Source organism: Vulpes vulpes, chromosome 6, assembly GCF_048418805.1.
Source record: "Vulpes vulpes isolate BD-2025 chromosome 6, VulVul3, whole genome shotgun sequence".
In the NCBI taxonomy this organism is placed as follows: Eukaryota; Metazoa; Chordata; class Mammalia; order Carnivora; family Canidae; genus Vulpes; species Vulpes vulpes.
Genome location: NC_132785.1, coordinates 108599388 through 108624550, shown reverse-complemented (window position 1 = coordinate 108624550; position 25163 = coordinate 108599388). Strand labels below are relative to the sequence as shown.

At 44.7% G+C, this 25163-nt stretch overlaps 1 protein-coding gene and 1 long non-coding RNA gene across 2 annotated transcripts; one reads left to right on the top strand and one right to left on the bottom strand.

Annotated features, from left to right (window-relative positions):
* Positions 1-1502: 1502 nt before the first annotated feature.
* EIF2B2 (eukaryotic translation initiation factor 2B subunit beta) lies at positions 1503-8263 on the bottom strand. Its single transcript, XM_026008614.2, has 8 exons — positions 7992-8263; positions 7760-7880; positions 7480-7628; positions 6387-6550; positions 5392-5487; positions 4521-4658; positions 3407-3473; positions 1503-2195 (listed from the first exon to the last, which is right to left on the bottom strand). Exons 1-8 carry the CDS (start codon positions 8152-8154, stop codon positions 2038-2040), a joined length of 1056 nt encoding a protein of 351 aa, XP_025864399.1. The 5' UTR covers positions 8155-8263; the 3' UTR covers positions 1503-2037.
* A 556-nt stretch (positions 8264-8819) lies between these two features.
* LOC112927284 (uncharacterized) lies at positions 8820-24767 on the top strand. Its single transcript, XR_012002253.1, has 3 exons — positions 8820-8959; positions 20253-20310; positions 24667-24767. It is a non-coding gene; the product is annotated as an uncharacterized lncRNA (long non-coding RNA).
* The last annotated feature ends 396 nt before the right edge of the window (positions 24768-25163 follow it).

Sequence of the window (25163 nt, the reverse complement as noted above, 5' to 3'; positions counted from 1 at the left end):
TGTTAAACATGCAGACTCCTGGTGCTCCCTTCCACCCCGCAGACAGTGCCACAGGAGACAGGAAGCTGGTCTGTGACCAGCATCCCCAAGGGTTCCTCAGCACATTCAAGTCTGCCTTGGACCTCTGTTCTAGACCAGTGGTTCCCAAACATGGAAGATCATCTGAATTACCTGGGCAGATTTTAAGATTTTATTTATTCAAGAGAGAGAATGAGCGGTAGAGAGGAGCAGAGGGAGAGAGAAGGAAGCCCGATGCTGGACTCAATCCCAGGACCCTGGGATCATGACTTGAGCCAAAGGCAGATGCCACTCCCGGTGCCCCTGGGGAGACTTTCTGAAAAAGTAATTACTAAAGTAGTATACAAAAAATAAAGTAGTATACATAAAAAATTGGAAATGATATATAAACATACTAAATAAAATTAGATGTTGTCCTGCTTGCCACTGTTTGATGCTATTCTTCCACTTTTTTTTTTTTTTTTAAGATTTATTTGAGAGCAAGTGACTGTGGGCAAGGGGGTGGGGGTGGGGGGCAGGAAGAGGGAGAGGGAGAAACTCCCCACTGAACGTGGGGCCCCACATGGGGCTTGATCTCACGACCTAAGATCATGAGCTGAGCCAAAACCAAGAGTTGGATGCTTCACCGCCTGGGCCACACAGAGGCCCCTTTTTCTAGACTTTTATCCTATTGCGTATACATACTGTTTTGTTTTAATGAAGGTCATACTCTGCATACTGCTCTGCAGCTTGACTTTTTCCTAGCTTGTTTTACTTAAGAGTGTTAATTAGACTTTGTTACAAATCTGTCCCATTCTTTTAACACAAGGCTCACAAAGCAAATGCCTGTAGGGGTTAGGTAGATAGTAAATGTGTTAAATGGGAGGAACTGCAGACAGGTTTTTCCATTTAATTCAGAAGCTGCCCAGGTAGTCAGCTGCTGCCATTTGGAAACTTGGGCCCAGAATTGCCAAAGCTTCTGTTTTCAAGAGAAGCAAGAAATATGAATTTGTTTAATGTGCAATCTCCACATTTTTTTCTTTGCGTTTTTAAATATTGGTAACTAATTCAAATTAAATACAGGATGAACCAGCCAAAACATCTTTAATCCAGATACAGCCGTTAAAGCCCCCCTTTTGAAACCTCTACTGCAGCGTATATACATGATGATCCACAGTATGTCAGATTTGCTTTAAGCAAATTCTCAGGTGCCATTCCAGAGATCAAATGATAGAAGTCTGGATAGAGCCCAAAATGGTACATTTTTTTTAAGTTCCCAAATGATTCTGATGATCAGAGTTCTTGGAACCACTGTCTTAGATTACTAACAAGTTGTTTGGGACCACTGCCAATGAATTAGGAAGGAAACTGTAAATCCTTTCATTTGCATTTCTGTTTTAGATGGTTCCCTCTAATTACAGCCCTCTATGAAAACACAAAAAGGGCTCTGTCGCTGCTGTTTCAAGCAGTTCAATCAGAGCAGAACAATAAATAAACCATCTCAGGAATCTTCAAGAAGCTTTTATTGGCACCGGCCAGGAAAAGGTGTGGTAGCCATTTCTGAGCAAAAACCTGTATCCCAGCAAGGTCTTCAGTGTTAAGTTTAACACCCCACTGAACCAGAAAGTTTAAGTTCCCGAAACTTAAGTTCCAGACACCCCACATCACCAAGAGGTTAAGAGGTGTCCCCACTGAAGAATTTTTTAAGTAAACTCTGTGCCCAACATGGGGCTCGAACTTGGGGCTTGACCCCGAGATCAAGAGTCACATAGTCTACTGACTGAGGCAGCCAGGCACCCCCAAGAGACTCCAAAATCAATAGGTCAAGCCCCGCTGCTCCTATTAAGATCAGAAAGGCAAGCAGCAGTCCTGAATGTGCATCCTTGTTATGGGATGACTAAAAAGGCAAGAAACAGTATTATGGTTTTTTCAGGTTGACTCCAGGTCACTCTCCATTGCAAGGATGATGTTTTCAGCAGTCACACTGAAGTCCCTCTCCATTCTGTATTTGGCTAAGCAGCTGCTTAGAACAAGTGGTGGTCATAGGACATGATCATCAGGATGGTAGAGTTCACTCATCAGGCGGTAGATGTAGGAAGGTGCATTCCCACCAATGTTGGAGATAAAGAGGGTAATGAGCTCTGGGGGGACGTAGTCAAACACAGGGCAGTGAACGCTGACCTTCTCCAGAATGTCCCCTGAAAGGCAATCACAGGTGCTGAAAATAAAGTGGAGGATCCTGCTCTAATAACTAAACACACAAATTCTAGGCTCAATAATGCAGGCATACCTGCAACCTCAAGAAAAGGAAGTTACAGCAAAGTACAAACCAGAAGAGAGGACTTCACATCATGACACCCTGCTTCAAACTCCAATGCCTTTCCATAGCCCGTAGGATAAACTCCCAACTTCGGGTAGCAGCCCTCAAGATCTGGCCCCTCCTCACTGCACTACACTAATTATAACTCATCCCACTCTCCTTCATGTCATTACTCTCCAGCCATATGGACCTAATTGAGGCCCTTTGCATCAACGCCTGGAAGACTCTCTCCTTGATATTTACATGGTGAGCTCTATTCATTCTAGACTCAGCTGGAATGTCCTCTCAGTAAGACCCTTGCCCCATTAAGGTAGTTTCCTACCACTTTCCATCACATCATCCTTGTTTTCTTCCCAAAACATCCCATGACCTGACATTTTCTTGTCTGCTGCAACAGAATGTAAGCTCTGTGGGAGCAGGGCCTATTTGTGTTGTTCAGTGTTACATCCTTAGTACCTAGAATAGTGCTGGATACATGGTACTCAACAGATACAAACAATTCTTGAAAAAATGGATGTGTGAATAAATGGATGAAGTTATTCAACTTCTAAGAATTAGCATCCCAGCTCTGCTCCTATAAGGTGTTTAAGGCCCTGTTATGTTGATGAGGTGAGAGGCTCACTGAGCAGAGCTGCTGCCTTCAGAAGTCAGAGAAAGGGACCCCAACACACAAAAGTATCTAGGTTACAGGCAAGTTTTATAGTAGGCACACTTTAGAGCATGCTTCCTTTGGCACCCCTGTCACCAAAATGATTCCCTACAGCAAATAAAAACTAGTACATTTTCCCAGTGGGTTGCTGCATGTGTATCAAGCAATGTGCAAAGCCAAACCCCATTAATGCTAGGTGAACCAACCTACCATGACCCCAGTACTCAAATATATTAGTCTCAGAACAAAATAAACACAGACTAGATCAGGCACCCTAAGATGCTAAAGGGAAGGCCCCATGAGAATGATAAAAAGCACAATCTGGCCAACATTCAATCCCCACTGACTACCAGAACATCATCAAAAAGACCAAAATACACACATGTGCACATGCATGCACACACACACACACAGCCTCCCCCCCACCCCGCCTTCCATACCTTCTGTGAAAGGCAGGACTTCTTCAGGAGCCACAAACTTGTGAAATGAATCTTCTTCATTGGGGAACTAGACAAGGAAAAATTTGAAAGGGTGGGGGGGTGAAAGAGACACTCAGCAAATTACACTTTTAAGTATACAACTGAGGGAAATAAAAAAGGTATGTCCACACAGCAACTTGTACAGCAGCATTATTCGCAAAAGGTTGAACAACCCAACTGCCCCCCAACAGGTCAATGGATAAAAACGTGGTAGAAAAAAAAACAAACAAAAAAAAAAACAAAAAAAAACGTGGTAGATCCCTGTAACAAAGTATTATTCAGCCACAAAAAGAAACCTTTTTTTCCTTGTTAGAGCTAGGAACCTTGAACACATCATGCTAAGTTAAAGAAGTCAGAAACAAAAGGCACATATTGTGTGGTTTCTTTTATATGAAATATTCCAAACAGGCAAAGCCACAGAGACAGAAGGCAGATTAGTGATTCCTAGGAGGTGGGCAGAGGGGGCAATGGGGAGTGATTATGTAATGGGTATGGAGTGTTTTCCTGGGATGATGAAGGTCTGAAACCAGAGAGCGGCAGTTGCACAATGCTGTGACTATAGTAAATGCTCCTGAGCTGTACATTTAAAAATGTTTAATTGTATGTTATGTGAATTTCACCTCAATTTAAAAGAGATCTGCAAAGAGGTTGGTATTTCAAAGCAAACAGCTTCTATCACTAATGAAATGGCTCCCTACTTTGTAACACTACTTGTATTCAGGCTACAGAGAACTGTCCCTCCAACGATAACAAATAAAACCGATTTCTATGTTCCGAGTTTCAACTTTTTGGCATTTCCAGAAACAGGGTGCTGGGCAATGGTGACAGTGTAAACAAAGGGCCTCCCCCAACTGTCCTGACCTTACAATTTTGATTTCTCAAAGCTGACTAGTTATAACAATCTTTTTTTCCTGGTTCAAGGCTTCTGTGGCTTTTCCCAACCTCTACTGGGTCTAATCCATTTAGTAAACGCAGATAAAGTGAAGCCTCACAGTGAGTAGATTGGAAGGCCCAGAGCTCAACCGAACACTTTGGCTTCCTTCTCTCTACTGGCTATAGACGGACACATACATACCTGTGGGGAAAGCTTGAACATGGGAGCACAAACGATGAGTGGGGTGGAATGGTGTTTTGCTGCCAGTGCTAGAGTGTGAGTTCCTGTCACAGCTCTCAGGGCACCGTTGGCCAGGATGGTCTTTGTGCCAATGATCACCTTTGGAACAGGAAGCAAAATGTGAGTCATCCTACTGCAAGAGCCTTAAATGGGCCATTGGGGACAACAGGCTAAATGCTCAGGCCTCAGTCTTGACACTGAGGGTCGTGCACTAGTAAGGGAAAACGTATTCTACAGTGAAGACCAGGAGTTCTAGCTCAAGGGTAGCTTCCCAAAGAAAGAATGAGTATAGTATGTGACAAGAAACTACTATCTCCTGCTTTTAGCCCCGTCTTTTCTGGAATCTATATGCCACACCTCCTGAGAAGATAGGAGCTATTCTATTCACCATCCACCACTGCCAAGCTCTCTGAGCAGAAGGCAGGGACCCCCAACCCAATCCCTAGCAGCTGCCACACTTAACATAGCCCTATTTCATTCTCTTCGATGCTTTCATAAAAAAGAAGCTGCTCTGGGGTGCCTGGCTGGCTCAATCAGTAGAGCATGTGACTCTGGAGCTCAGGGTTGTATTTAAGCACCATGTCAGGTGCAGAGATTGCTTGAAAAAATAAAATCTTTAAAACAAAAACAAAAAGAAGCTAATCTAAGTGAGGAACAATGATATAGATAAAGGGAAAAGAAGTTCAGGTAATATATTAAAAAGCCCCAAGCATATACTTTCAAAAGGTACTAGAAGCTTTCTTCTCATGGATATTATAGGGGGTAGAAAAAAGAAATCTGTATTTTAGAAGTATAATCTTCATGAATTCAGTATAACTCCAAATACACCCACCTTGTTGACTCTTGACATAACAGCAAAAATGGCAGCATCAGTCATGACAGTTGTCTCAATACCTGCTTTGGATAAATTGACTGCCATTTCATGACCCTGCAATAGGAAAGAAAGGCCTGATGTTAGAAGAGAGTGGGGAGAGTGTGCAAGGCATCTCCAATGGAACTGGATGTGGAAAATTCTGTGATATTGGGCACAGCCAACACACAACTGCCAACAGGTAATTCCTTTTTCTGCCCATGGCAGGTATTCTCTGGTACGCTGCAGGGAAGCCCAGGAGAAGCCAATAAATGTTGAATTTTCCACAGGAGCACTAGAGCAGCCACAAAACTGGAAATACCGCTTGCTTGTGTAACTAGGCAGCGCTGATAGGATAGCTCCTGGCTCCTTATTTTATGACCTCCTGCATCCTTACCTATTTCCTTTCTAAAGACCTATTATTTACATAGGGATTGAGTGGCGACGTCAGACCAAGCATCAGTCATCCCCCAAGGCAAGTTACCCTATTTTGATTCCTAAAAGAACCAATATATTTCTTTTCTTGGACCCAGCATTTCCCCTAACTTTCCTCAGCCAGTGTTTAAGAATGTTGACAGAAAAAAAAAAAAAAAAAAAAAAAAGAATGTTGACAGGATGAACAACTTGAAAATTCCCTTCATGTTTTACTTTATCTTCTCAATGTCTTGCTTATCAATTGAAAGTTGGCATGGAGCCCATCTATCACTTCTTTATTTTTTTATTTTTTAAAGATTTTATTTATTCATGAGAGACACACACACAGAGAGAAAGAGAGAGAGAGAGAGAGAGAGAGGGAGAAATAGGTAGAGGGAGAAGCAGGCTTCCTACTGGGAGCCCGATGTGGGACTCGATCCCAGGATCATGCCTTGAGCCAAAGGCAGACGCTCAACTCCTGATTCACCCAGGCATCCCCCAAATGCCACTTCTTTATTCCTTTTGTTTTTCCTTTTTCTTAGCAGCTCCAGCAGTCCACCTACCTGACAGAAAGGAGCACACTCTGCCACAATGACATGGAATTTCCTCTTTCGGGCAGCCTCTATGAGGAAGGCCTCTACCGTTCGGGAGAAGCCAATGGTCATGATCACCTCGTTGGAGTGGATATGCTCCAGCGCCTGGGCTGCAATGTTCTCTGTTGTCCCTTCTGCAAGAACAGTCAGTTTGGCAAGGAAAATGTGAAACTGCCATGCCACAACACCAACACAAGACAAACATGAATGATAGAACATGGACAGAGACAGGTGCCCTTCACACAGAAGGCCCACCTAAGCAGACCCTGGTAACAGGATTAACAGACCTAATGTGAAGGTCACTTTCTCTGAAAAGCCCTGCCCCACTGGGATCTTCTACTTTCCAAGTTCTCAGCCTACCTTCTTTCCCAGCAGAACCCTTACTCATCCACTTATCCCCCTCCCCAACCCTGCCTGACACACCAGCTCCCTATAATTCATTTTGAAGACCATGAATTCAGGCAAAAGAAATGGTCCAATTTGAGAAACTGCAAAGTGCTAGGAGTGGGGTAAACAGAGTTTCCTCCTAAAAGAACTCGTCTAAAAGGTGGCCAAAACACCTCCACCTGAGAAGGAGGGCACAGAAGAAAAATAGGGGAGGAATTTGGAAGCAGCAGCTCCAGACACACAGACCCAGCCTCTTCCTCCCTTGGGGAACTCTTGATTGTAATGAATACCTGCAGGTCTCCTGGGTCACAAAGACAAGGGGAATGGAGGTGGCGCATCTGTGTGTATAAAAATTCAAGAAGAAATTTAGTGAAAAAGAGTCTATCATCTGTGGTTTTAGGGAGTTCATCTTTAAAGTGAAAATATAGCTCTGTCGTAATAGTCTCTGCAGCAGTGGATCCACAGTGTATAAAGGGCTGGTATGTAAGGAAATGTAGAGAAGGCTATCTTAATCCTGCCACCTGTTCCGACCCTTCCTCTAAATCAGGACAGAGGACAAAGCTTGGAGAACCACAGGACTGGTTATCTCCCATCTCTGCTGATGAACAACTTCTAGGGTCTTCTCTTCCTTCATCTGCCTGTAACCTGCCCTGTGATCAGGGTTCAGGACTCTTACCCAGTTCCACAAGCAGCTCATTAATTGCCTCAATGATGTTGGACTGGAGTTGGGCATAATGGAAGCTGAAATCCTCGCTCAGGCCTTCGGATGTCAAGAGTTTGTGCAAGGACTCCTGCTGATCGCTCTCATCGCTGCGTCCGTGGAGTCTAAGTAGGCAACAAGACCCAAACAGGGAGGTGGGCGGAGACGTAGTCATTTAAGCAACAGGAGCTGCTCAGCTCCACTAAGGGCTCCAACCAGGGAGAGGGACTGGTGCAAAAATGGCCCACATCCTGACCTGCCATACTCCTCCCGGATGATCCTGAGCACTCTCCGCACCATGTTGCCCACTGTGGTCTCCGAGGGCTGCGCAGCCGTCATTCTCTGGCCCTCTCGGCGGACAAGTTCCATCAGCTCCTCTGTGGTCCGAGGGAGAGAGGTGAGAGGGCACGAGCGAGATGAGGCCTGGCCGACTCTCCGCCTGGGGACTGGGTAGTGGCGAGGGACGCGACAGAACCAACATGCCTTACCTGCGTTGCTCCAGCGGTGGTCGGTGATGATCCGGCGCAGCAGCCCCAGGGTCTCACGAGCCATGTCCTCGGAGCTGCGCCGCCCACCGTCCCGCTTCAGGGCCTCCACGAAACTCTCGATGCTCCCGTACAACTCCGAGCCCTCAGCCGCGGCTCCCGGCATCTCGAAAACAGCCGCCTCGCCGGCGGATTCCACACCTGCACAAGGTCGGTCTTTGCACTTCCGGGGCGGGCGAAGTCGGCTTCCGCTCTGCAACGAGAACTCCAGTGTGAGAGTCTTCAGGCCACGCCCCTTCGATGCCACGTCCCGCCCCTCCACCTGCCTGAGCCAATCAGCGGCTAGGAGCTCGAGTTACTCAGTTGCCGCCGAGCGTCAGCGAGCCCCCGAGGCGGGAGGACCGGAAGTGGCCTTTCTGGGTCCCTCCGACGCTGAACCAGAGGTGAGCTGCGAGGCCCCACGAGGGTAGCTAGTCCCATTGCTATGGAAACAGCTAGTCTCGGAGACACCCCCCCCTTCCCCCCGACCGCCCGAGATCCGAGGCTGCCCTACACAAGCCCCTGCCCTGGTCCCCAGGCGAACACCCCCTCTCCTTGCAGAGACGCTCAGAGTGCGTGTCCGGGACCCTCTGCACCTCGGGCAGACAGGCCATTATGATGCTCTTATACTGCGTGGAACTGGTTGGTTCGCACCTGTGTCTAATAGAGTCAGCTCCCTGAGGACAGGAACCATATCTTTTTTTTGCCTTTGCATTCCCAGCGCCTCGGACATCTAACATAAGACGGGAATCCGGGATGAGGAGGCCGAATACTCCCCAGTAAGGATATTCAAAGTGGGAGCTTACGTGGAAGCATAGATGATGTCCTTCCATTTGAACAGACTACAGAGGCTGGGGAACATAACATAATACCAAGAGCTACTGTTGACTTAGCGCTGTGTGTGCCTTAGCTCATCTCTTGCAATTTATGAGGTAGGTCCTCTTATCCTCATTTTACAGGAAAGCAACCACAAAATTTAAGCAATTGGTAAAGGGGATGCGTTCATATTTAAATCTACGTCTGTCTGAATCCAAAGTCTGTGTAATGAGAATCCCTATTTAAGTTCTTAGAATCTTTGGACACACACTTAAAAAAAAAAAAGATTTTATTTATTCATTTCCTTGACAGAAAGTGAACAACAGGGGTCACAGCAGAAGGAGAGCAAGCAGCAGATTCCCCCTTGAGTATGGAGCCCAATGTGGGGCTTGATCCCAAGACCCTGAGATCATGACCTGAGCTGAAGGCAGACATTTAACCAACTGAGCCACATTTTTAAGACATTTGTTACAACTGACACACATTTTATTTTATTTATTTTATTTTAAAAATATTTTATTTATTTATTCATGAGACACACACACACACACACACACACACACAGAGGCAGAGACACAGGCAGAGGGAGAAGCAGTCTCCATTCAGGGAGCCTGATGTGGGACTCGATCCCAGGTCTCCAGGATCACACCCTGGGCTGAAGGCAGAAGCTAAACCACTAAGCCACCCAGGGATCCCCTGACACACATTTTAAAGACATTTGTTACAATTGACAAATTGCCCTCCAAAAAGCTGCATCAGTACCAAAACCAGACAAAGCTAGGACAAGAAAACTACAGACCAGTATCCCTCAAGGCACAAAGTCCAAATCTGTAACCAATTAACAAGTCAATACATAAAAAAGATTAATACATCATTACAAAATAGAATTCAAACCTGGAATGCAAAGCTCTTTTAATATTTGAAAATTAATCACCTTAACAACCCATATTAATATAAAAAGTGAAACCACATGATCATATCAATTGATGCAAGAAGCATTTGACAAAATTCGACAGCCAGTGAATTAAAGAAAATTCTCAGAGAACTGGGAATAGAAGGGAACTCCTTTAACTTGGTAAAGAGCACCTACAATAAGAGCCTGCACTTAACATTAATACTTTATGGTGAAAGACCACCTTCTTTTTAAGGTCAGGAACAAGGCAAGGATGTCCACTCCTATTTAATATTATACTCAAATTCCTAGCCAGTGCAGTAAGGTAAGAAAAATGTTAAAAACATACAGACTAGAAAGAGAGAAAACTCCCTATTCACAAAAATTATTGTCCACACAAAAAATCCGAAGAATCAACAACAATGATAAAAAACCCCTCCTAGAACTATTTAGTGAATTTAGCAAGGATACAAAGTCAACACACAAAGATCAATCTTACTTCTGTATACTAGCAATGAATAATTAGAAACCAAAATTGAAAACACCGTACCTCCCAAAAGCCCAGGACTCCGGGATCATGCCCTGGGCAGAAGGCAGATGCTCAACCGCTGAGCCACCCAGGCTGCCCATCTTGCCTACTTTCTTAAAAATCTTTTTAAAAATAGACTTGTAGAAGTACCTTATGTATTCTGAACACTAATCTTTTTCACTTTTTATATAAATATCTTTTCTCAGTTCATGTGTTGTCATTTTACGTACTTTGAGTTGTCTTTGAACAGAGTTCTTTATTTTAAATATGATCAAATGCATCAACCTTGTGTTGTATAGTTAATGCTTTTCATGTTTTATTTTAAAAATCCCTCTCTGATATAAAGGCTTAAAGGTAACCTCTTATCTTTTCCTTCTGAATAATTTAAAAATTTAAATTTATGACTAATTTTGAGTTACTTTCTATGTGGGGTGAAAGGTGGGAATCCAATTTTATTTTCTTTTTCCATTGATTTCAATGCTACCACTGTAATATGCCAGGTGTCTATAATGGGTGAGTCTGTTTGGGGAGTATTTTGTTCCATTGCTAAATTTGCCTATCCCTTACCCAATATCACCTTATCTTATTTACTGTTGTCTTATTTTATAAAAAGTCTTGCTATCTGGTTAAGAAAAATTCCCTTGCCATATATCTTTCTTTAAGAGGGTCTTAACTAGTTTGGGGCCTTTACTCTTTCATATATATTTTAGAAATAATTTGTCCATTCATAAAAAAAAAAAAAAACCCAAAACACAGAACTCTAAATATGTTGCTTGGAATTACTTTAAATCTCTAAATTAATTTGAGGAAAATTGACAACTTTAGGATATTGAGTCTTCCCATCCATGGACTTGGTACATTTCTCTGTTTATTTGTGTCTTTAATGTTTGTTTGTTTTAAGATTTTATTTATTCATGAGAGACACAGAGAGAGACGCAGAGACATAGCAGAGGCAGAGGGAGAAGCAGACTCCATGCAGGGAGCCCCATGTGGGACTCAATCCCGAATCTCAGGATCACGCCCTCAGCCTGAGCAGATGCTCAACCACTGAACCACCCAGGCGTCCCTGTGTCTTTATTTTATTTTTTATTTATTTATGATAGTCATAGAGAGAGAGAGAGGCAGAGACACAGGCAGAGGGAGAAGCAGGCTCCATGCACCGGGAGCCCGACGTGGGATTCGATCCCGGGTCTCCAGGATCGCGCCCTGGGCCAAAGGCAGGCGCCAAACCGCTGTGCCACCCAGGGATCCCTCCCTGTGTCTTTAATGTTGTTTGGTAAAATGTTGTAATTTTCTCCATATAGGTCTTACACATCTTTTAAAAGATTTATTCCTAGGCACCTTGTATATTTATTGCTATTATATATTATTATCATTCTTTTTCATCATTGCCAAATTGATAGAGAAAATACAAAAACTTTTAATTTTCATTTCTTTGCGCATTAATCAAGGTGAGCTTTTTTTTCATATTTATTTGACTTTGCATTTCTTCTCTTATGAATTGCTGGTGTGTGTGGTTGCCCACTTTTCTTTTCTTTATTTTTTAAGATTTTATTTATTTATTCATGAGAGACACAGAGAGGAAGTGGGAGGGGGGGGCAGAGACATAGGCAGCAGGAGAAGCAGGCTCCATGCAGGGAGCCTGATGTAGGACTCGATCCCAGGTCTTCAGGATCAGGCCCTGGGCTGAAGGCAGTGCTAAACCGCTGAGCCACCCGGGCTGCCCTGCCCATTTTTCTAATATGGTACATGACAGACATTCTGGTTGTCCACCCGATATCCATTTCTTTCTTCTTCCCTGTTAAAAGAACTTGTTTGGTTTCTACCCATAGGAAAAGTGGTTTTAACTTATGGGTAAATCCTGATTGGTTTAAGCCAATCATGGCAATTCCATTCACCTTTAAGAAAAAAAAAATTTAACAGGTTGGTGTTGGGTAATGCATTTTCTAGCCAGCAGGATAAAAAGAGATGTTTGGAAAGGTTTCTTTGTTATTTAGTAACAGAGAAGACTACTTAGTCTCTTCTACCTCTGATTGTCTGAGATATGGTACTTAAAGCTCTTGCAGCTATCTTGTGAGGTCTGAAGATTGAAGATAAAGTTAACATACCAAGGATGGCAGAACAGAAAAATAGAAAGAACCTAGGCTTTTGATGATATCAACACTTAATAGGTATTTTACATATATAAACTCTTTTCATTCTTACAGCAATCCTATGAGATAGATGCTACTATAACCATTCTCAAAATAGGAACCCGAGGCATAAATAGGATAACTTGCTTAATGACACACACCCAGTAAGTGAAAGAGTTGAGATGTTAATCCAACAGTATAGCTTCAGTGCCTGCACTGTTAGTCTGTGTACTGTGGAGCCTTATTAAAGTTGTGTGAAATCAGCAAATCCAGAAGTTGCCTAACTTTTAGACTTCTCATTATATAAAGTGATACGTCTATTTATAAAATTTTGAGTTTTCTATCACTTGTAGCCCAAGGCATCTTGATATTGGGCATTTAGTTTTTTGGTTGACTTGTAAGGTCTATTCATATGTTAAAGATACCAATCATTTGTAATTTGTGTTGCAATATTAGTAGTTTTGGAAACTTTGCCCAATTCTCATATATTGCTATGGGATTTTAAATTGAAACACTTTTCAGTAGGACAATTTGAAAAAAAGCAAAAAATTTTTAAATGTTCATTCATACTCTTTAAACCAGTATGTCTTAGGAATTTATACTAAGGAAGTAATCAGAAATAGGCACAAAGATTTATCCACAATAATATTTTTTATTTTATTAGTTATAACATAAAAATCAGAAATATTCCTAAATACTTAAAGTTAGGAAATTGGTTTGGAAATTAGGTTCTGCCATCCATATTTTAGGAGAATATTTAATGACATAGGAAATACCTTATGATAAGAATTGCTGACAACATATTGTTAAGTTTAAAAAGTAGGTTGCATGCAGTCACTCTGAAAAATAGTTTGGCAATTCCTTTAAAAACTGAAAATGGATTTATAATACAATCCAGCAATTGCACTCTTGCTCATTCATCCCAGAGAAATGAGCACTTGTGTCCAAACAGCATGAATGTTCATAGCAGCTTTATTCATAATAGCCAAAAACTGGAAGCTTCCCAAATGTCCTTCAATTGGTTGACATTTAAACAAACTGTGGCACATCCATTAGCATGGGATATGGCTCAGCAATAAAAAGGAACAAACTATTGATAACTGCAACAACTTAAATGAACCTCGGAACTGAATGAAAAAAGCCAATCTCAAAAGTACATTTAGTGCATAATTCCATTTATGTATCATTCATGGAATAACACATAGAAATAAAAAATAGATTAGGGATCCCTGGGTGGTGCAGCGGTTTAGCGCCTGCCTTTGGCCCAGGGCGCGATCCTGGAGACCCGGGATCGAATCCCATGTCGGGCTCCCGGTGCATGGAGCCTGCTTCTCCCTCTGCCTATGTCTCTGCCTCTCTCTCTCACTGTGTGCCTATCATAAATAAATAAAAAAAAATAAAGTTGTAAAAAAAAAAATAGATTAGTCATTACCAGGGATTATGGATGGATGGGGGGCATGAGATGGGTGTAGCTATGAAGGAGTGACTTAAAGCATAATACAGTTGAGTCTCTTGATCTTGTGGAGATAGTTATGCAAGGCTGCAGATCATAAAATTTCATAGAGCTACACACATGAGTGCATGTGTAACTGGTGAAATCTAAAACTATAGATTCTGTCAATGTCAATATTTTGATTTTGAGGGAATCCCTGGGTGGCTCAGCAGTTTAGCGCCTGCCTTTGGCCCAGGGTGTGATCCTGGAGTCCCGGGATCGAGTCCCACATCAGGCTCCCTGCATGGAGCCTGCTTCTCCCTCCTCCTGTGTCTCTGCCCCTTCCCCCCCGTCTATCATAAATAAATAAATCTTTAAAAAAATATTTTGATTTTGATGTAGTACCATAGTTGTATAAGTTGTTACCATTAGAAGAGGTAGGAGGAAGGGGCATGGGACTTCGGTGTATATTCCTTTCAATCTCTTGTGAATCTACAATTATTTTGAAATAAATAGTTAAAAACTTCATAAACCAGGATTTATAAAATAAAAGCATCTACTCAAAAGAAAATTATAGGCATGTCTGGTTGGCTCAGTTGGTGGAGCATACAACTCTCAACTCTTAATCTCGAGGTTGTGAGTTTGAGCCCTACGTTGGGTGTAGAGTTTGCTTAAAAATAAAATCTTTAAAAGAAAATTCTAATGGATTACATCACATTACAGTAATTGTTAAATGACTCAGTGCTAAATTGATCATAAGAGAGACTGTTTAAAGTGCAATTTTTCAGAAAAGCAAGATGCAAAAATAATATATTTGGTAGGATCTCAATTTCATTTAAAAATATTATTCATATGTATTATATATTAATATACACACCCACATATATGCACACACATATACATCATATATTTGTATATATGTGTGTGTGTGTGTATACATATATACACATACAGGTATGAGTGTGTGTGTGGATATGTGTGTGTATAAATGACATACACCAAGATGTTAACAGTGGCTCTCTCTGGTACTATGATTACAGGTTTATCAGAGACCTCTAAAATTGCCTCCTAAGCCATTCTATATTAATAGTTTTGGCTCAGCACATAGGCATCCAGAATAACAACTACATTTCTTAGTCTAGTCTCCCCGGCAGGTAGATGTAGCCACGTGATGACATTCTTACTATTGGGATGATGTGAAACCGTTGTGTTGCCGCTGCTGAGAAACTTCCCTGGAAGATAGCTGGCATGTGTCCATCGGCCTCTTTATCCCTTTCTCTTTCTGGCTGCCTTTCTGCTCTGTCAGCCTAGATGACGAGGATTCAGGAGTAGTGAGCTAGAAGGAGCCTGGGCACCCTGAGGCCTCTGAGGAGCAAAACTATCATACCAGCCCGGACTTTTGAACTTCATATAGCTGCAAGCAAAATAGACTTCAATCTTATTTGAGCCATCACTTGCAGTCACACCCAGTCCTAACAAATATAAGAGTGATTTTAATGTTCATTTGTTTTGTAATTCCCAGTATTTCAACAATAAATATATCCCATTTATAATCAGAAAAAAAAAGTTATTTGTAAGAAAAATAAATCTTTCCATCAGGCCCTTTCCCTCAACCAGGAATATGATTATCTTGACCAGATCTTCCAGATTTTCCCAGTATTCCAATTTCAGACATTCTGGCTGATTGCCTGTGAAGTTATCAGATCACAGTTTCTGAAGGTAATTTGGAGATAGAGTGAGTATGATGATAATTCTCAACTGTGAGGAGGGAGGCTGACCAAAATATTTGTGCCTTTCTCCTCCTGTTCCAAAGAATCTCCTTTATGCCATCTGATCACTTCCTTTTCCTGAAGGGCTTTGACTCAACACTGCGGCATGTGAATACACTACTGTTTTTATCCTTCTCTGATTGTTTTGGTGGATAAGTCATGTCTCTACGCAACCTGAGAACAAGTGCTATTGTCATGGACACCTGTTGTTTTTGTCTGCCCTGCACCCCCTTTCCTCTGGGAACTGTCCCTCCTTATGTCATTCAGGTGGAACTGTCAATCTCAGAGGCTCCTAGCCACAGGGATGGCACACCACCCAGGTCTGAGCAGTCACCCCAATTCGACACTGTCTGTACAAAGTCATTTAGTCCTTCCCTGTGATTTGCTATACGGACCTCAGAGGAAAGCATGTTTCTCGCCTTTAGATCATCTGCTATCAGAAGACTGGCTTGGGATTCTTGATGGCCAGCTTTCCTGTTTTGTGGAGGAAGCTTGTCTGTAGGAGAAAGTCAGGCAACTGCTCCAAAAGAAGTAGAAGTGAAGAGAGGCAAGTCCTGGAGTGAGAGAGAAAGGGCAAATGAGCTATGACTTGAAGTGAACTGATACAAGCTTGTAGACCTAGTCAGGCTTGAAGGTAGAGCTACCCTTGCTTAGACTTCTCAACAAATCCCGCTTTGGCTTAACTTTTTGAGTTGCTAGAGACTTGACTAAGTTTCTCTTTTTTCCTCCAGGGAGGCCAGCCCTCTTCTCAGGCATTATTTGATTGATTCTACTAGACTAGAAGCTGATCTTGGTCTAAGTGTAGATTTGTATTTTACTGGAATCTGGCTCTGTTCTTGAAATTCTCTGCTACTTGAACTAGTCAGTTGCTAGGAATTTGGAGGAAAATTCTAATGACAAACACAGGTAATGGTACCAGGGCATGTGATTAGGAAAAAAAAATACCACCCTATTGTTATCAGGACTGCATGTTAATAGCTGGTCTTCATAGATCAACATATACAGTGTATAACAAATATTTGTTCAACATCTTTTCATACTGAGCACCATATTTCATATTGGGAAATAGCCCCTGTACTAGGAGAAACTCAATAATAAAATAGCATCATCCTTTAAACTTAGAGGATTTTGCCTTTTAGTTAAAGATTTTCATACTCTTTATCTCTTGGTCTCTAAGGAGCCCTAATTAGTGAGCTGGTTCTTATCAAGAGATTCATTATATCACAATTGATAAGTTCATCATAAGTGAGAATAGTACCAAGTACATAGATAGACAAAACAATAGTCTGTGATTCTGAAAAAAGAAAGATGTGGAGACTAATGCCCACTAGCCAGCTATCCTCTCATGTTACGTTATACTGTTTAAAAGTTGCAGCTTGGAAGTCAGATGAATCTCATTTTAGATCCCAGGTCTGCCCCTCCCAAGCTGGGTGATCATAAAGTGATTCTAATGTACTTAATAAAGATCTGGTTGTATTTTTAAATTTTTTTAATTTAAATTCAATTTGGTTAACGTATAGTGTATTATTAGTTTCAGAGGTAGAATTTGGTGATTCAGGACACCTGGGTGGCTCTGTGGTTGAACATCTGTCTTTGGCTCAGGTTGTGATCTCAGAGTCCTGGGATCAAATCCCACATCAGGCTCCCCACAGGGAGCCTGCTTCTCCCTCAGCCTATGTCTCTGCCTCTCTTTGTCTTTCATGAATAAATAAATAATTTAAAAAAATAATTTAGTGATTCATTAGTTGCATGTAACACCCAGTGTTCATTACATCAAGTGCCTTCTTTAATGTCCATCATCCAGTTACCCCATTCCCCCACCAACCTCCCCTCCAACAACCCTTAGTTTGTTTTCTATGATTAAGAGTCTCTTATGGTTTGCCTCCCTCTCTGTTTTCATCTTATTTTATTTTTCCTTCCCTTACCCTATGTTCATCTGTTTTTTTCCCCTTAAATTCCACATATGAGTAAAATCATATGGTATTGGTCTTTCTCTGACTGAATTATCTTGCTAGTTCCATGATACCCTCTAGTTCCATCCACGTTGTTGCAAATGGCAAGATTTCATTTTTTTATGGCTGAATAATATTCCATTGTATATATTCACCACCTCTTCTTTATCCATTCATCTGTTGATGGGCATCTGGCCTCTTTCCATAGTTTGATTATTGTAGACATGGCTGCTATAAATGTCAGGGGTGCAGGTGCTCCTTTGAATCACTATTTTTGTATCCTTTGGATAAATACCCAGTAGTGCAATTGCTGAGTCATAGAGTGGTTCTATTTTTAACTTTTTAAGGAACCTCCATACTGTTTTCCAGAGTGGCTGCACCAGTTTGGGAAGTTTGCATTCCCACCAACAGTGTAGGAAGGTTCCCCTTTCTCTGCATCCTCACCAATGTCTATTTCCTGAGTTTTTAATTTTAGCCATTTTGACCAGTGTAAAGTGGTATCTTGTTGTGGTTTTGATTTGTATTTCAAACTGGTTGTATTTTAAAGACCAGATAATCCAGATAAAAAATAATACCAGCTTTTATTTCTAGAACTCCTCTCTTTCAAGAATGAATGAATTATTGTAACTACCTGAGAGCATTTCGGAACAGCAACAGACCTTGCATGAAGCTACATCCCAGTCAGGAAGCCTGGGCCCTCCACCCAAGTAGCTTTCTCCCGCCCTTGGTACATAAGTGACACTCACTGACTGCCCTGCAGACAGAGGCTGCCAGTGGCTTCTAGAGGCCCAAGGCTTACTCTCCCATCTGGCTCCCCTCTTCCCCTAAAGTAATTTCTATCCCTGGTTTGATGCCCGTGGCTCACAACATCCTTAAAAACAGATAGTCATTGTCTAGCTTCAGAGGGTAGTTTGATTAACTGGTTCCTAACCAGAGTAGAAAAAGAAACGGTGGGGGTTCTTTTCAAGTGTGCCATCCACATTGTGCAGAATGCCATGGGTAGGAAGTACTAAGTTGACCATTGAGATCAGAAAATTCTTTCCAATCTCAGCTAACTTCATTTATTGGGGCTTGTGTATTAAGCATTACAGTGCCTTCCCCTGATTAAACATTCACATTGTGCCAGAGACTATATATTACATCTAAGACTTCTGAGACTACAGTGGAGGAAGCCAAGGCTTGGAGGGGTTAAGGGACATGTCTAGTCATACAGCTAGTGAGGGCAGAGCTTAGGTTTGTCTGTCTCCGGAGACCTCCCAGGACGTCCTAATACCACACCATCCACACCCTTTCTGTTAGAGTGGCAGGAGTGGCCTTTAGGGGTCACACAAGGGCTTCCAACAATCTCTGAGGCCTTTGGGTTCTTAGGGATCTAAGTTCTGTGTCCCTACTCTGTCACATGAGTAAGGAGCCAGTGGATGAGACTGGAGTGGGTGCTGAGAAAGCTGAGTAGCAGGCCTCTGAGAGCTGTACCCCAGCCTTGCTGGGATGCCCAGCACACACCTCTGGGTGCTGGGGGCTGGACAGGGAAGAGCCCTGCTGGGTTCTGGATCTGCCTGCCAGCTCCTAACCCCCTGAAGGGAAGACTGCATGGAAAACTCCCAGGGTTTATAGGCCGTAGCCTGGGGTAGATGGCTCCGTAGAGCCCAGTGGCCAGTTGCACCCCGTGGGAAAGCCTTGGCCCTGGCCTGCCTGGGAGCCACGGTGGTGCCGCCTCCTGCCCACGGCTTGGCTCAACTTGGTTCAGCGGGTTCCCAAGTGGCTTGACTTCCTCCCCTATACCTCCCCCCACCCTGCAGTCTCCAGGGAGCCAGGGAGGCCACTAGCAGAGTTGGCTCTCAGGTCCTCAGGCCTCCCCAAGCACTTGCTCCACACACCTGGGAGCCAGGTTTCCCCCAGGGAGCAGGAGGGGAGCCTCTAACCCCCCTGGGAGCACTCCTGCCCCTAGGTCTGTTTAAGACTGGCAGGCCCCATCCCCAGTCCTTCCGCTGTGCACTGAGGCTCCACTCTGGGCTGCAATAACAGGGCTTGGGGTATGGGCTGTTGTTTTTGCAGCTGGGCTGGGGCGGAGCGGCAGCGGGAAGGCGGCATGGGTACTGACCGTCTGAGAAAGCCCCGAGCCCACATTCCCACTAGAGCTGGGACAGCCTCCTCAGGCTAGTGACTGCTGTGCCTGCGTGGAGAGGCCCCTAAGCACTGCTGGAGGAGCGTGGGGGAAGGCAGAGAGAGAAGCTGGCCAGTAGAACAAGAGCTTGGGGAGACCCCAAGCCTTCTCTGAGCCAGCCCTCCCCCAGCAGGCTGTGCTCCCCTCATTTCTAGCTGCAGCTGGACCTAACCTCTCCCCTACCCCACCCCCGCACATCTGGGAGATGCTGAAGCAAGCTTCCTTAAAACAAACAACAAACAAAACAAAATATCTCATTTACTAGGGGCAAATGTTAGAAACTAAAAAGAATAAAGGTTACCCATAATCCTTTCACCCAAAAATACCCATCAAGAACATTTGATGTGTTTCCCTATGACCTCTTTTTTTTTATTGTAATAAAATGTACATAACATAAAACTTAACATTTTAATCATTTTTAAGTATACAGTTCAGTGGTGTTAAGTACATTCACAATCTTGTGTAACCATCACCATCTCCAGAACTTTTTATCTTCCTAAACTGAAACTGTGCCCATTAAGAAATAACTCTACTTCCAGGCGCCGGCTGGCAAGTACCTCTCTACCTCCTATCTCTACGTGTTTGACCGTTTTCTAGGTACGTCAGGTAAGTGGAACTGTACAATCTTTGTACTTTTGTCTCTAGCATATTTCACTTAGCATAGTGTCTTCAGGATTCATCCGTGTTATAGGATGTGTCAGAATCAGAATTCATTCCTTTTTAAGGCAGGTTAGTATACACACACACACACACACACACACCTCACATATTATTTATGTACTCATAACATTTTTTCATGTAATTAAGATTATACTTCGTCAGCAGTTAGAGATCCTGATTTTTTTACTCCAACGTTGCCACGTCATTAAAAATTTCCCCTAGAAATAGTCTTAGTGCTAGGACTACTCTAGCTTACTCTTTAATTCTTAGTGCTTACACTTTAATTCCTTATGTACATAGATACAGCATAATAGATTTAACCAGTTTCCTGCCATTGGCTACTGAAGTATCTTCTTTGTTTTATTGTTTGTTTCTTCTTATAAACAAAACCAAGAAGAACATCTCAGTAGACATTTTTATGGACCCTCCCTGCTGCCCTGTCATTTTCACATTAGTTCCCAAGGGAGAGTACCAGAAGTAGAATTTGCTCACCAAGGTGATAGACACTCCTCAGTCATCTTGATAACTATCACCTCAGACTTGCCAGAAAAATTATGCCTGTTGCTCCTCCCACAAACAATGTAGGAGATCCAGAGGCTTTTCCTTCCTTTACCACACATTTGGCAAATTTCAGAGGACTCATGTCCCTGGTGCTGAGAAGCCAGGTACCTCTTGCTATGCCTTCTCTTTTCCTGGAGAAAGGTGAAGACTTCCACAAATAGGGCTTCAAGATACCCAACCATCTTCAGATGCTTTCTGAGATTGCTCTGCCCTGGCAGGCTGGCCAGTCCAGTTGAGGTGATAAGTTTTTGATGTCCCTAGGGTAGAGTGGCCCAGAAGAGAGCCAGCCTGGGCCTGCAGCCTCCTCAGGGAGATGGCCATGCAGAACTAGCCTGGGAGCAAAGAAGCAACTAGCAGAGTAGGGGTACAGAGTCTCTATCCTGCGTGTGGCCTAGGCTTGGTCCAGGACAATTCTGCGGACTCCCTAGTGACTGCTCCGCCAACCCCATGCAGATAGATAGCTATATAAATGGTAGCCATTTATTGAGGGCTTACTATAGGCTAGCTTCAAAGGCTCTGGTAGGGCTCTAGTAAGGCTGGGTTCCTCTCACAGACCCTAGCTGTAGGTTTTTGTCACCACTTTACTAACTAGGCAACTAAGTTCCACAGCCATTTGGGACCTTGTTCAAGGCACACAGCTGTGTGTAGTAGAGCTAGGATTTGTACTCAGACATCTCCAACTCTAGGCTCTTCTGATTTCCTGGTTCTCCTTATAGGGGCTATGCTGGCACCCCAAGACTGGGGAGGAGAGGAAAGAACTGTGGATCGGTGATGGTCTATGGGGTGGAATTTGGCTCTGCCCTCTCTGCTGGGCCTTGCCAAATCCTAGGCCAGAGACCCCTGGCCACTGGGAATGAGGAGTGCTTCATGCCCCAAGGGGACCTGGCTCAGGCAGGGACAGGGGCAACTGGGGAGGGGATTACTAGAGACTTCACTGCACACAAAAAGCCTGATTGTGTTGCAGACTCTGCTCTTTGGAAAAATAAGTATCACGAAGTTGTCTTGTTTTGGACAATCTGGTGTCCCAGAGATCCAAGCCAAAGAAAACATGAACTGAGAAGCAGGAGCCAGCAATGCTGAAGCCTACAGGTGAAGCCCGTGCTTCCGGGTTTGAGGACGGGAGCTCCCGTGGGTTCCCAAGCTGGAACCAGGGTGCCTATGTCCAGAGCAACCTCTTTTCCCTGGGGTCCAGGCAAAGGACAGACCTTGGGCTGGGGAAATTTTTCCACAGACAGATGGGAGGAGGAAATCAGGGGAGATCAGAGCTCCCTGTGGAACCTCAGCCTGGGGGGGGCCACCACGAGAAGGGCCTCACCACATCCAGGAAACACTGGGAAGCTCAGAGATCTACAAATTTTGTGGGCTCCATGCCCAAGCCTAAGGAACATGCACTGAGATGAGCCAGGTTGGGGGCTGGCCAGGCCTCTAGTATCAGAGCACCCTACAAGGCAAGGGAAGGCAGCTTAGTGGGAACCCAGGCCAGGAGGGGTGATCTTTTTTTTCCGGAACAGGATTCCCTGTGGGGTACAGAACAGAAGTCTGTGGGCTGCAGAGTCTGGGACGTGCCTGTTGGACTGGGCTGGGGTCAAGAGGGCGGCCCACTGGCCTGGCCTCATCAGCCAAAGCCAACACAGGAAATGCCAAGCAGACCTCAACGTCCGGGCACCTAATTTGCTCTGGCTGGCAGGGAGCGCCTCCTCCCCAGCTCTACTGGGGGCAGTCCTGGCGGCAGGGAGGAAGCAGTGGCCTCCATGCGCAGGGGAGGCTCAGCCCCCTGGCCGGAGGAGCCGGGCAAACACTCAGCAGGCAGCACAAGGAGCCAGGCGTTACCCTGGACGGCGGCCACCGGGTTGTTGCTGGGATCCAGTTTCCCGCTCACGCTCCTCCGCTCCTCTGAGAGGAGAGATGCAAGGGGTCAGCCCCTCCACCAAGCCCCAGGAAGGAGCCTGGTGGACAGACAGTTGTTAACGCCACCGCCGCCAGGGTGATTAGGCCGCTGTGAAGGGCCTCGCAGCCGGGCAGGGTCCGGCCTGCCAGGCAGGCCACTGGGGCCACCGTGACTGGCTGGGAGCAGAGGAGCCAGGGAGGGAACAGCGTATGTTGCAGCCGCTCGTGCTGATCCGATTAGTTGGTGAATTGACACTCCTTAATGATTTCCTTTCTGCGGCCCAGCCAAAGCCAGAACTGTGGGGTGGCCTGCATGGTAAACAGAGAGGAGACTTTGGGCTTTCCCAGGCTCCTTTTAAGCTGGCCACCAGCTGGGGCTGGGGCAGAGGGTCTTCATACTGGGTGCCAGCTCTGCTGGGAACCACCCTATGGCCCCTCAGGGACTGATGAGCCACCCTGTGTCCAGGGATGGGCTCCTCTCTTGCCAGTTGGGGACCCTCTTCCCCATTTGCCCACTGGTGCCTAGGACAGTGGAGCCTGGCAGGTGCCATCTATTCTCCCAGGCTCAGCTGAAGCCTGGTACAGAGTAGGTTTGCCAAGGATATTGACAACATGAGTGGATCAGCAAATGGATCCATCTCCCCCAATTGGCCTGATTGCTTTGTGGGAGAATCTCTGTGATCCTCTTCAAGGCCTGGGTGGTCCTTGTGGGAACATTTTTCCAGACAGTCTCGTGAATGGAGAGCTCTCCCAAGGCCGTCTGGTCCATTCCCCTGCCTCTAAGGGCAGCATCTCCTAAACCATCTCTAATGGGCAGCTTTGCCACATTTTGGCCAAGTTCGCCCTTTTGGCATGCACACATATGTGCACACACATGAAGGTGTATGCATGTGCCTGGGTATGAGCATCTATGTCTGCCCAGAAGGAACACTGGATATTTTCTTCCTTGCCCATCCTTTGCGTTCTCTCAGCTTCCCGGATTCCCTCCCTTGGAGGTCCCAGGCAGGGAGGAGGAAGGTTAGGTCTGGCGTGGAGGCTTTCTGGGTCACGACCTTTTCAGAGCTGGTCTTGTTTATATTTTAGGCTGAGGCACAGGCTGGGCTGGCCTCCCACCTGCCTGTCCCCTCAGTCACCTTCCTAGGAGATGCCCCAACCCCTCTGTGAGTAGGAGATGGTCCTGGCTGCTCAGGGCCTGGGCTGGGGTAAGGGTTGCCTCCCTCCCCTCACTGGTGGACATGCTAGAGGCCAGCTAGCTTGTGACCACATGGGAATATAGGATGGTAGTCCTGGAGGGAGAACAGGTCCATCTAGTCAGCATTAGCAGGCAGGGGCAGTGGCCAGCACCCACCAATGATGTTAGGCAAGAAATGCCCCTTGAGGCCAGGGGAGGAATGTGTGTGTCCCAGGTACATCAGAGGCCAAAATGCAATCTTTCCTTTCCTCTTGACAGATTTGGTTTGAAAACCGCTCCACTACCAGCTAACGAGCCCTGCCCAGCCCAGACATCTAGGGCGCCGAAGCTGCCACAGAGAGGACACTGAGGGATCCTGGGGGACACTGGAGGAGGGGTGCCACTGCATCCAAGCAGACTATGTACCCACTCCTAGCCCACTGCTTCCTTCTCACTTCCAGTCCCCCTCTCCCATCCCAGACCTCCCTCAGGGGGTTTCCAGCCTTTCCCCTTATCATATCTATCCACTGCAGGGAAGAGGCTGGAAGCTCTGGCAGAGTGAGAACAAGGCCAAGCTGTGCAGTCTGGGACAATCACTAGTGCTTTCTGAATCTATTTTTCTCATCTTTAAAATGGGAATGAGGAATATCCACACTCTGCTGATTGCCTTGCAGGGATATTAATGATGTATTGTTGAATCAGAACGTCAGGATGGAGTACAGAATGCACTGAAGATGGTCTGGAAGGAGATCCAATAAACTGCAGACAGAAGCTACCCCTGGAGTATGCGAGTAGTGAGGGAAGGATCAAGTAATGGTGTGGGGGAGGAGAATTTTCACTTTTACTTAAGATGCCTTGATATTGCTTGAATCTTATTTCAGCAAGTGTGTGCCTCTTTTGCAATTAAAAAAACAACGTCGGGATCCCTGGGTGGCTCAGTGGTTTAGTGCCTGCCTTTGGCCCAGGGTGTGATCCTGAAGTCCCCGGATGGAGTGCCACGTCAGGCTCCAAAACATGGAAACTGTTTCTGCCTTTGCCTGTCTCTGCCTCTCTCTCTGTCTCTCTCATGAATAAATAAATCTTAAAACAAACAAACAAACAAACAAACAAACAAAAAAAACATAAAGGCTCTATCTTAAAGGGTGGTTGCCAGTTTTAAGTGTTAATGTGG